We start from the raw sequence: 13,822 nt of genomic DNA on the forward strand, positions 1-13,822 counted from the left end.
TGTAAGTAGTGACGATTGCGTAAACGATACAGTAACAAAAACCTAAATACAGAAGAGAGAGAGAGAGAGAGAGAGAGAGAGAGAGAGAGAGAGAGAGAGAGAGAGAGAGAGAGGCTGATTACTACTATGAAGGAAAAAATGCGGTGAGTAGCGAAACGGGGGAAAAGATGAGCAAAGAAGAATTGAAAGCAAATAAGCAGCATGAAGTATTTATAAGATGGACCAACGAAATTGCGTAAGAGAAAACATTCGTGGCTCCGAAAAGGACATTTGAAAAAAGAAACAAGCAACGCGATGAGAACAAATTACATAGAAGCGAAGATAAACAAGGCCTAACAAAACAGCAAATGTAGACTTGATAGTCAAAGAGACGAAATGGTAGACGACATTATAGATTAATCCAGCGGGTTAGCCTAAAAGGAAAATTACAAAAAAAAAAAAAAAAAAAAAAAAAAACGGACATGAATGGGCTGGAAATATAGACGACTGGGAACTGCACAGTTTAAGCAAACAGACACGCACCTAAAGTCATCAGTAACTGAATAAAACGAAAGGACATGAAAACACAAAAACAAAAAAAACAAAACAAAACAAACAAACAAACAAAAATGAAAGACATGGAAAAAGAAAGTATGAAGTATAAACACACAAACTCATTCAAGATCGGGCATGATAACGGCCAACTAAATATTAAATATCGTCGTTCCAGCAGAGCACAGATGTGGCTAAGTGGTTAACGATACGGGCTGACAATCCAGTTGGTTCCATAGAGACACTTTCACTTATGGATGTTGGCAACCTTCATGTGTTTCCTGCCATAAATACTCGATGTCTTTCTAGAAATAATAACTAGGAAGATGTCGAGGAAATGAATGCCAACAACAATCAAAATGAATGAATGATAATCAACAGTAACACAGAGCAAGACACAAAAATCTGAATAAATACATGAACTTTCCAAGTAGATGGAAGGAAAATGTAACATGAAAAAAACAACAAACAAACAAAAAAAACTAACAAATAAACATTCGTATTATTTAGATTCTTCAGACTACTGTTCTCATTTTGATTGTTATTATCACAACGTTTCGGTCGATGTAACCGACATTCTTCAGCTGTATCTTGTCAAATTCGGGAATGTTTCTGTCGAATTCAGGAATCTGAACGCTCAATAACTCAAGATGAGAACAGTGGTCCGAAGAATCCAAATAATACGAAATAACCAATCCTCATCTCTAAAATTCAAAGATGTAATAGAATATGAACAGTTCTACAATACTTTAAAAAAAAAAAAGAAAAAGAAAAAAGAAAGCATGATAAAAGAATTGACATCAAAGTGGGGATTGATGCCATATAAACTTGATGAAATATTTAAAAAAAAAAAAAATCCTCAGGTGCAATAGTTATGTTGACATCCTCTGTAGATATTCAGCTACTTATCTATTTATCTGTTTATTCATTTTATTCAGCTTTTAAGAGATTCAAAGGAGCTTACGCACGGAAATTTTATTGTTGTGAATATAGGCAGGCGACAAACAAGTCTCGTTGAGAGAGAGAGAGAGAGAGAGAGAGAGAGAGAGAGAGAGAGAGAGAGAGAGAGAGAGAGAGAGAGAGAACACTTGCTTTATTATAGTGGCTCAACACGTGTTGATAGGACCAAAAACGCACATGAGTCAGGTTTTATAGTTTTATATCCGACTGGATATTCGAAATACAGGGTGACCCCCCCCCAAAGGGCCCCAACTCTAATTAGGCTCTGTTTCTTAGGGTTTTGTCCGAATGAAATGAAACTTTGGTCATAACTAGTTTATTATATTCAAAACATCACATCAAAACACTAGGGTCTTTGGCCTTTTTTCTTCGTTCTACAGCCTATGTTCTAGATGGCCTCCATTTAGCTTCTTTTTTTTTGGTCGCCCTGTAAACTAAGGAAGCCTAGCATTCCCGATAGGGTTATAGTCAGGTTGTTCATTCAATCAGTTTGGCACTAATTCACTCGATTAATCTATAACACGGTAGTCTAAACTAGTAAATTTATTTTTATAGAAAAACCAATATGCATTTCATAATCACACAAAAGTCATAGAATTATTCAATTTGAATGCAATTTTCATCATTTATTCAATAAATTATATGCCTTATTAGTAGGTCGCTCAGCGTTGGCCGGTCATAAAATACGCTTTAAATATATTTTAATGTAGGCAGATTTCGTATGTATTATCATGGAGTCAATTGTCTATTGATTATTATATTGTACTCAATATATATTAGTGATTTCAAAAGTAAAGATAAATACGACTTGGGTTCTATCAGCTAGAATCAAAGCCAAAAGATTTAGCCTTAGTCCTTATGATTCAGCCTTAGTCGTTACCGTTTGAGCTATCGTCAAACAGATAAGAAATAGTTAAAAATGCACTGACTTTAACGTATAAATGTATATTTGCGCATGACACAGATAGAAAGATAGACAGATAGACAATACTACTTTTAATTCATGCAGATTTCTTACTTTTTATTATAGAGCCAATTCTCTATTAATTATTGTGAAATAAATAGTAATGATTTCAAAAGCTAGAAAAAATATAACTTGGGTACCATCCACTAGAATCGAAACCAGTTTTAGTTATTATTTATCTATCCAACGTCATGAATGTTTGCGCTAGATACAAAAGATAAAAAATTAAGCGACTTTGAAGAATGAATGTTTAATTTTGAACGTGCGCAAAAGAAGCGTACTATTTTATTCGACTTACCCTACCAAGGTCAACTGTTTTGTTTTCAATTTTGACCCCTTGTCAACAATTTGTACCGGCCAAAAACCAAATCCAAAGTGCACCACTGGTCCAAATGCTCTCTATATATCAAATACATATATCAAATTTCAACTCTGTATACAAAATATTTAGCGGAGTTTGGTAGATACTTTTCGCACACACATCGACAATGTCGCACGCACATACATATATAAAACTATTTCCGTGTTTTAGAACATTTTCATCTTAAATTCTAAGCAATTATGCAGAATGTAGAAACTATGCATTATAGAATGCAGCTAAAATAATGAAATGAAACCAATCGTCTAATAAGAAACAATAAAAAATGAATAAGTAAATTAACGGTTGTTTTTCAAAGGAATATGCAAATTAATTAATCTTCATGTAGTCGCTCGCATATCCATTACTGAGCATATAAAAAGTTAGTTTTAACAAATTTTAAATAGAAAAAGTAAAGTTTTAATATCAATGTCAGAGCGAGAAGAAAACTCAACTTTGTAGGTAAATAGACAAAACAACGGTCCACAAAAAGGCAATCATTTGACTCGCCTCGCGCCGCTCTGCAACCTTGCATCTCGGTGGAGATGCACTTTGAAAAAAATAGAGACACACATACAGACGTAGTGAGTTTGAAATATTAGATAAGGAATACAAGATTCTAAATGTTTTTTGGTAGACTATTGGCGGCATAAATTATTTTAAAGAAAATACAGTCGGAAAATTAGTCCAAAACAATTTGTTCTGCTTTACCGACTCATTTATGACCTATTTGTGTTGTTTTCAATATTTAATATTCCACAAGCATTTTAAGTTTATGGTTGTGAATTAAATTCAATTCAATTTAATCCCCCCACATAACCCCCCCCCCCCAAACAAAAAAAAACAACAAAAAAACAATTGTGCAATGTAGGGAAAGTGTATAACTTTACAGAAAAGAGGCTAAAGTAGCCGAGCACTTGTTAAAATTTACCTTTAATTGTTGCTTTGTTATTACTTCATTTGGAAGTCTATTCTAGTGTCCAAGGATTCTGATTAAGAAAGCAGCTATCTTTCAGTTTACTTCAGTGTCCGTGCAGACCTCTTTCTGGACCAGGAGCGAATACTAGCTCCTGACGTATATAAATACCCATTGGAGAAATTGCAGGTCAAAATAAGAAAACCGCGTGATCGTCGGGGCTCAAAGGAGAAGAGGTTCATCTTTTTGAGTCGGCTTTCATAGAGTAGATCCGATAGACCCTGCCCCATCTGAATAATCAGTCTTTGAACTCTTTCCAGATGCTGAATATAAAGATGCTAGATGCTAAATATCACGTATGAGATATGGTGAAGAGGCCTGGATGCCATATTCTAACAGACTAGGGAGACATAAAGAGGGAGAAACATTTCAAGAGTTGTAATAAGAGCTTAGACATTTTGTTTAAAGTAATGTATGAAACCACTTATTACTTCACTCACAACCGATAATTAAGGAATTTTAACTGCTTATAATCTCCATTAAATATTCTTATCATCACACGTGAATAGGCAAATCCTGAAATTGTTGTTGACTAATTTTCCAAGTGTATTCCTTAAAAATAATTTATGTCGTTTCTAATAACCAGTTAAATTTTTTTGCCCTCGGCACCAAATCTACCATAGCGCGGACACGCGTATGCAATTGCATACGAAATGCGAAATGACGTCACCATAAGGATAAAGAAAAAGAAAAGAGAGAAAACTTTAGAAAAGACGATCACGTAAGAGATGTGGATGATGTCACAGTCGTACCGAAAAGTCACACGTGACGGTAGAATGAGGAAATATAAATGTTGTTGTTACAAAAAAAAAAAAAAAAATGGAGTCGAGTTATTACTTGTCCGATGTTCCTTTGCGACTGAAACTACAACGTGTTGGTTCTCTTTTAACGTTACAGAAAATTATCAGAGTCTAAACCATTTTAAAAATGGGCTTTTTCCTATTGATTGGCCCTGTGCAGTTCTAGAAGCTCACACGCCCTCAGATTTTGACCTTTTCTCTTTGAGAAGAGGTTAGTCCATTGCTAATCGTCTGAGGCGCCTCTACTCGGGAATGCCGACGAGACTTGTCAGGCATCTATTACAAGGTCAGAGTGCTCCTCTTCGGTTGCGCTATTTTTTTATCCTATTTTCCGGCTCTTGTGTCACAGTTCTCACTGTGGGAGAGAAATAAATGTCTCCATTGGCTTTAAATATTGGACCAGATTAGCACACATGCGCATTTTGAACAGGATTAAAAGTGGTTGCACATATTTTTTTCGGCAACATTTTTAGTAAAGTTTTAACGGACCTAAGTTCCCGTTACAACGTTTTAAAATTACTGAGATTTGCTCAGATTCTGAGAAGCAATTTAATTTTGTGTCGTAAATATGCTTAAGTCTCATTAAAAACAGTAGTAAAAAAAAAAGAATTCAACGACACATCGCCCCCCCCCCCGAGAAACCTCTTCAACAGATACAGTTGATCCCCCAACCTTTAGGGAATCATTCCAAAGGAAATTACAAATTAGTATGTTTATTTTTTTCTTTTTTTTTGGCGATGGGTCACCGCCAGATGCCACACGAGGATAAATGTTAATGAGTTTATCAGATAAAGGATGAGGATTGATAACAATGGCTGAAACTAGGCAGAATTCATATAAGAGGACAGTTCAACAAAAATTTTATTTAAATACGACATATACTGTAGTTAGATGAGAAACATCCACGCGGTATTGTGTTCCACAGACGGGTATTTCTAGGGTAGAAACTCTGTTCATGCAAGCTCTGTTTTAATCACATAGAGAAAAAGGAAAATTTTTGACAATTGTAGTTGAATGAGATTTTGTTGTGAATGTTTCATCGGGAGGAGGAAGACCATAGATTGGAGCTCAGTCGAAAATTTAGCATAAAATAACGACGCAGCAAAGAAAAAACTAGCAATGTCTTTTTTGTGCGAAAGTGGCTGCAGGGAAGATTTATTCATTCAAAGTAGTTAACGGACAAGCACAGATATACACACGTCATGTATATATATATATATATATATATATATATATATATATATATATATATATATATATATATATATATATAATTATTTAGTATAATAATTATTAAATACCTAGAGACACCAGTGTTTCATCCTTTCGGGAATCAGCAGTGCACAGTGTCACGATTAACACCAGTTGATGGATTCGAACCCGGCGACAGAAACCATCCCTGGCTTCATTAGCAAGGATCCAATCCATTCGACACCCGTTAACCGCAAGAAATACTGTTGAATTTTAACATTTATTTTTAAAATGCTTTTTAAAACCTGTCAGAGTGATCTAATCATTATATGATGATCTGTGCATAAGAGCTAAATTGACCGACTTTAATTCAACTGATAGTGTAATATAGAGTTATATGAGATTATTTTCGGTAGCTTTAGTTATGGGACGGATTATTCAGTGTTTACGTTAAATCGAAAGTATCGATGGAAAATAAAACTAATGTTTAACGTCAATTAAAATGATATATAATTGTTTTTTAATACCTACAGACACTAGTGTTTCAGACTTTCATCAGTGCAGAGTGACACGATTATATATATATATATATATATATATATATATATATATATGTGTGTGTGTGTGTGTGTGTGTGTATGTATGTCTGTCTGTGTGTGCGTGTGTGTGTGTGCATGTCTGTGTGTGTGTGTGTGTGCGTGTGTGCGTGTGTGTGTGTGTGTGTGTGTGTGTGTGTTAAGCTACACAGAATTTTCCGATGAAACGCGAAAAAGTCTCTGCAGCTTAATCGCCATATATATTATTGGCCGAAACGTCGTCAACAGTAGCGTAGCAAGCACCTGGCCGTTGATAATTCGTTAACCTTCAAAATTACAGAAAGTCCTCAAAATATTCATTTTCATGGAATTTCAATCAAGGATCTAAAGCCCTTTTAAAAACTATTATACACATAAAACACAAAAACTTACTGCTGCCTTGAATACTTATTTTGGTATAAAATTTCAGATTATTTGTTAGCTTTTTTATTATTTTCATGTTTTTTGTTCTCTATTTCTACCCCCCTCAAAATGACGCACCCTAGGACGTGCCACTGCCCCGCCCCCATTTGCTACGCCACTGCATAACAATAAAGATGAAGAGATTGATAACCCGGATAGTCCAGATAATGTAAGTTGAGAATGCTCTTACCTTGCGAAATGATGAGGCGTCTGTGTTCCTCGTCCGTTATGTGCAAAGTGTCGAGATCCTTCCGTTCCATGAATCGAAGATCCCTTTCGGAATCAAATCCTTTGGCCAGGAACATCTCGTAGTATTGGCTCAATCCGATTTCTTCCAGAAAAGCGAAAACGCCGCATTTCGGATCGTAGAACGTATCCAGCGTGTTAAATGTTTTTTTAACCAATACCATAATTTGGTTTCGTAGAATTCCTAACCCTCAGGTCGACACGCGTACGCGCGTATAAATATTTATTTTTTCAAAATATAAATTAAATTGCTGTATTAAGTTTTTTTTTTCTTTCTTTCAGTTTTTTTTTAAAAAGAAATTCCGTTTTTAATTAGTTGTGTAGTGAAACTTGATTAAAAATATAGTACTTTTTTCTTTTGCGCGTGCGTGACTAAAAATCACGCCGCAAATAGTTTTAAGTTTTTTTTTTTTTAAAGTAATCGATTACAACATCAAAAAAAAAAAATCTAAATAAATAAACAACAGAAGTCTTTTTATAAATGACTAAATAAATAGTTATATTTGCATCGGTGTAGTAAAACTAATGAGGTCTGTTTTCGTGTCTTAAAAAATAAACGATATAATTATATAAACAAACAAATCGATTTTAAGGCATTAAAATGTCGCTCTTTTTCTTGGTTCATTAAAGTCCGCAATTCATTAAGTTCGCACTTTTTACTCGCCTGCTGTGTTTTTAATTTTGAATTTTATCTTTTTTTAGTAAAAAAAAGATAAAGTCCTCCAGTGAGACAACTGTGGAAAAAAAGAAGAAAACAATCAATATATATCAACAAATCCCTTGGTAACCGTCCATTTCAGTTGCTACCGATTTTTCTTCGTCTTCTTTTTCTTCTTTCGGGGGACTTTTTTTTTCTCCGTAAAATGAAAACACTTGTGCTGTGACGTCAGCAATAATAATCTCCCCACTCACCCTCTCTCTCTTTTTCACTGTTTCTCAGTTTCTTTTCCCCTTTCCTTTCTTTGTTTTAATCTACGCATAACTCGTCAGTTTAAAAAGACTTACCTGGCCACAGGTGCCCCTCCTGCCCCTCAAGTTCACATCAAAGTGAAGTATTGTTAATGTTTTATTAGCTTCCAGGAGGCGATTCTCCCAAGCATCAGCTGCTCCTTTAAAAGAAGTAGAATTAGCATATTCCCGGTCGTCTAGGGTGTCCCTAACGGGGAATACCGAGGGCGTAAGTCACAGCAAATTTTGAAACCATTGAGTGCCCTTTGGATGGAAGCTCGATTTCTCCGAATTAAATCGACCTCCTGTCACCTCCAATATTAATAGGAAAAAATAGTAAATAAACTTGTCAGTTTTTATGTAGTAAAATAAACATCCAAGCGGCATTATTATATAAATCAAATATCCACGTAACACGAAAAAAAAAAAAAAAAATTAACAAAAATACCTTTGACGTGTAAAGATTGTGTTTGAATATGATTTTTTTTTCTTGATAGAATTGTCTGAAAAGTTTGCCACATTAAAAAATATAGTGATAACATATTTTACTGTTTGTTGAAGATTGCTAACGTAACAGATCTGTAACATATACTCTCACGAGAAAAGAAAAGAACGTGTGTATTAAAAAAAATATATACACTCTGAATATCATTGAGCATCAGATAAACTTAATATATTTGGTATAGTACAATATAAGTTGTATTATACCAAATATTATTGTCTACCCTGCTATAACTGGAAAATATTGGAAGGATAACCATAAAAGTACACACACACACACACACACACACACACACACACACACACACACACACACACACACATATATGGTTTGTATCACTGAACACATAGATTCGAAGAAAAAGTTGTCAACAAAAAAAACAAATATATAACAAATAAATGTTATCAAAGGCAAGATAAGTTACTTTTCTACCTAACTGGATATGTTTTTAGTGTTTTTATTTAATGTAACATGTTTATTCAGCTCGAAAAACATACAGTGTTTACCGATGTATTAGAAAATTAAAAATGGTACCCGACTCTCTCTTTGACAGGGTAAGTTTGGGAAAAGGAGTTAAAAATAAAAAAATATACAAAATACTGTTAAAAACCCACCGAATATATGTCAGCCTATGTCACGGTAACATATATTGAGAAAGTTTCTAACAGTATTTTGTCTATTTTTTTTTAATTTTTAACTCCTTTTCCTAAACTTACCGTGTCAAAGAAAGAGTCGGCGCCATTTTTATTTTTCCAATACATCGGTAAAACTGTATGTTTTTCGAGCTGAATAAACATGTTACATTAAATAAAAACATTAAAAAATTATACAGTTAGGTAGAAAAGTAACTTATCTTGCATTTGATAACATTTGGTGTTGGGTGTCTGTAGGTATGAAAATCATTATAGTAATGTAAGCAAACTATAAGGTATTTGCAGCTTCTCTTCCAATTTCAAATGTCCAAACGCATTTTATTTCCTTTTGGTGGATTGATTGTTGCTATTTCTTCTGATGAGTTAAGGGCAAAATAGATTCACTGATTGATATAATAATAAAGTGATTGATTTTGTGCTACGAAACAGATACTGTCAGGAATTGTAAGTGTCAACTGAATTAAAGGAATAAATTGTAAGAAGGTCAACATCATGAAATTTGGAATATAGACTTTTGTCATTCATTCATTATATGCTCTGTAATTGCATTGAGCTTTATTAATTATTCCAAAACCAGAAGATTTATTTAATTCATACTCATATTTGTAAATTCATTTTTTTTTTCAAGTACGTCATACAACGTGTTTCGTTGAATAACACTAAACAACTTCTCGGAGACAAATGCACGTTCCTTAAAAAAAAAACTATTAGAAGGTTTTCTTTTTTAATATAAAATGAAAAAAGGTTTTGAGAAGGGAAAAATGTAGATGAAAAATTGGAGATATATAAAGTCTGCAATATATATATATATATATATATATGTATGTGTGTGTGTGTGCGTGTGTGTGTGTGTGTGTGTAACTTGTTCAACTTTTAACAGTGTTCAATTTTCTACCTAAGGTTCTCCTTGTTCCAAACTCCCCACTCTAAAAATTGTATACTGCTAAACTAAAACTGAGCCAGAATATTTAATCCTATTTACAAGAAATAATAGTATTTTTTACTTTCTTACACTCACCTTTAAAATGACGACTTTTACATGTTTTCGAGTATGCTGAAAACGAATATCACATATAAATTTTGCGCAGACAAGTAGTTTTCTGAATATTAAGACCTTTATTATCCAATGTAATCCATTATGTTTTTCCCAACTGCAAAATCATAATGTGCATGCCCCCTCCTCCCCATGTTAAAAATGGCGACTGTCAGTGACATTTAATAAGTAATACACTGGAAAATATTTCTTAATATCCAAAAAAAATTACTTACCTGCGTAAAATTTGAATGTGATATTCGTTTCCAGCATATCCGAAAACTTACAAAAGTCGTAATTTTATAAGTGAGGGTTAAGATGGCAAGAAAGTAAAAATTTACCAACATAAGTAAAAAGAGAAATGCTTCTAGACTGAGGATAGAATTCCCTCTCCCATGTTTAAAACACTTTATGTGCTAATGTACAACAAACAAACTAACAAAAAACTTTATAACGTTCAACACTTACCATAGAGAGGCTGGAGGGGGGGGGCACTGTATATTCGTGTCAATGTTTGGGTACCAAAATTTGATTTGAAAGTATTCCTTTGACCAGCAGAAGTGTTGATTCGTCACTCATACGCCGTGCCAAGCGATACCACATGACGACATGACTTACTTTTACTTTCGTTGCCAGTCAACTGTTTGTTTTTGTTAAAACAATAAAAAAAAAAAAACAGATACAAAAAGAAAAAGAGAAAACACCAAACGAGAACACAAAACAACGGCCACGAATACTGCTACTACTACTACTACTACTGCTAGTGCTACCAATAAATGCAATATATCAATTGGCTGGGTGTCGTTTGTTAGTGTTGCGGACAAGCCCGGACGCCACGATATGTTCTCATTAGATTACAACACAACTTCAAACAGGTTTCAACAAGACGGTAACTTCAATATTAAGAGCTTTTCTACACCTGATATAAGCGCCTCTCTCTCTCTTTCTCTCTCTCTCTCTCTCTCTCTCTCTCTCTCTCTCTCTCTCTCTCTCTCCATCTCCCTTTTCTACTAATTCTCCACTGTATAATAAAGACCAATATATATATATATTAGTGGTGGGACGATTCCAATATTTTTCCCGATTCCGATACAATTACCGATTCCGTACTAAATTCCCGATTCCGATACAATTACCGATTCCGATTCTTTATAAATCTCTAATTATTTAACTATAAGATTGTTATTTCTCCCGATTTTCGTAAAAACACATGTGAAATATGCAGATATTTTCCTAAACGTAAAAATGCAATGGCCCTGTCGGTGGGGCATTAGAATACGCCGACTGCCCCCCCCCTGCAGAGGGTAAAAGTCCCTCAATGGGGGTCCTGGATATGACCTTAAACTATATCCAGTGGTGAGGCCCCAGCTTGTGGGCTTTGGGGAGTGTGGAGCCACCCTTTAATTACCATTGCTCCCAGGTCCACTCTGACCCGGAGTGGTAGTACCTCTTAGGGTCCCAACTATGGGTTGAATAGAAACCGACGTGAAAACAACAAATATATTCTATTAAAAAAATTTTTCTTCAAAATCTTTGGATTCGGCATTAAATAACCCGAAATTAATGCCGTAAAATAAAAACCAACCAAACCAATTAATGCCGTAAAACAAAAACCAACCAAACCAAACCAACCATCAAAATACAATTGTGGAGGATTTTAGCTTTACTGATATTTTAAAATCAATAAATATTTATTATTTTATCATTATTACCAGAAATGGAAGATTTTGGTTTAAATGAAATCAAATAAAAAAAGATAATTAAAAGAATCGTTTTGGAATCGGAAAATAGGCATCAACTTTTCCGATTCCGATACCGATTCCGATACCCCCAAATCTTCCGATTTTTCCGATTCCCGATTTCGATTAATCGTCCCAGCACTAATATATATATATATATATATATATATATATATATATCCGTCCCGTCACACAAATATTAGCGAGTAAAGAACTGCCGGAAGAACATTGCAAGTGTCTAGAAAGTGGTTCCCAGCTTTTCAAATATAGCAACCCATTTTAAAACAAGCAATTAGGAAGCAAGCCCAATCCTTAAAATATATTATATATATCCATTCACTTTTTTACAACAGACTGTCACATATTGCAATTATTGAAGTATAGATTATTTACTCGTGAAGTAACTATACATTGCATAAATTCATGATTAATTTCAAATTTATTCATAAAAATTTCTAAAACTGCTATAAGAATACCATATAGGAGCCTGTTTGTGTGCAGGCAGACACACACACAGACGTTGAGCTTTATATATATATATATATATATATATATATATATATATATATATATATATATATATATATATATATATATATATATATATAACAGGGACACCCGACGTTTCACACTCCCATATTTTTATTGTCATCGAAATCGGTGAAATCGCCCATTTTTCAATCAAATCGATTGATTGCCTGCTCTAGTTGGGAACCCATCTCGGTGCACCGGGAGGAAGCTTCACATGCCCCCTGTAGTGACTTAGTCCACAATACACTGTAGTCTACATTGCATTGTATATAACCTACTTTTGTTCCGATACGAAAATAAAAAAAAACTTTCTAAGAACACTGCTAGGGACATAAAGTGCCTTCGTGTGAAATTTCATAAAAATCGGCCCAGACATTTTCGTGTCCATAGGGAACGGACACACATAGAGTATAATAGTAGAGATTTAGTGTCATCTAAACTTCAACAAATGCAGGGAACACATTTTCATAAATTCATTAAAAACTTCATTATGATACACAGAATATTCGAAATGTATGTAAAATATATTTTCTTGAAGATGCCGTCATCAGTTCTTATAAAATATTTACCCTTCAGAATGGAAAACAATTTATTAACGTTCGATTTTCACATCATTATCAAGTATTTTTATTTTTGCTAAGCGAACATATCCCCAACCCAGTCACGCGCAGAGAACTTTTTCAGGGCAAGTGCTCAAATGAAAAAACAAAAACAAAAACAAAAACAAAAAAATAAAAAACAAAAACAAAACAAAACAAGACAAAAACAAAAACAAAAACAAAAATTAAAAATAAAATAAACGGCAAAAATATAGTAATGAACGTGTCTTGGTCAGGCACAGGCCTATAGTACATTCCTCTGAAAAGGGCACTTTTCAAACAGAAGTAAAAAGGGTAGCTGCTTGGATAACCCTAACACCATCTCTCTGCACGACTCTGCCTCTATCCTGTTTTGTAACGCTTTTTACTCAAAATTAAACAACATAATGCCCATGTATTCAGTATTTAGTTATTAATTTTTTTGTATTTTTCTACATTTTTTTTCAATATTATATATTTTTATATTTTTTTCTATTTTTTATTTTATTTTATTTTCAACAGAAAAATATGCAAGCGTCCAAGTTTATATCTGAATGTCCTGGTATATTTGTATCATTTGCGTTGATTGTCTAACGGTCAAAATGAAACGATAAACATTTTCATTGCATAAGTTGAGACTTTTTTCTTCAATTCTTGTAAAACTTGCTTCTTTATTTTCAACTCTTCTTTTACTTATTTTTCAGAGTTCATTTACAGTTCTTCGTTACATCGTCTTTCTATTTGTCAGGTGCCTATCGAACTCCAAGTTGACGTGAGGGAACGCGTTCGCTTAACAAAGACAAAATAAAGTTGT

At 33.8% G+C, this 13,822-nt stretch overlaps 1 protein-coding gene across 2 annotated transcripts in view; it reads right to left on the reverse strand.

Moving 5' to 3' along the window:
- The window catches only part of LOC145277574 (uncharacterized), a 44,842-nt gene extending 33,971 nt beyond the window's left edge, over nt 1-10,871 (reverse strand). Inside the window, exons 1-2 of one of the 2 annotated variants that reach the window (XM_080129065.1) lie at nt 10,629-10,871; nt 6,969-7,758 (exon numbers count right to left, since the gene is read on the reverse strand). In XM_080129065.1, the coding sequence (XP_079985191.1) occupies nt 6,969-7,188 (220 nt within the window). In that variant the 5' untranslated portion in view covers nt 7,189-7,758; nt 10,629-10,871. Of the gene's footprint in view, nt 1-6,968; nt 8,219-10,628 lie in introns of those variants that run through there. The other variant, XM_080129066.1, reaches the window with a different exon arrangement.
- Nucleotides 10,872-13,822: the final 2,951 nt, after the last annotated feature.

This window comes from Euprymna scolopes, chromosome 6 (assembly GCF_053919585.1).
Source record: "Euprymna scolopes isolate OS-2025 chromosome 6, ASM5391958v1, whole genome shotgun sequence".
NCBI classification, from domain to species: Eukaryota; Metazoa; Mollusca; class Cephalopoda; order Sepiida; family Sepiolidae; genus Euprymna; species Euprymna scolopes.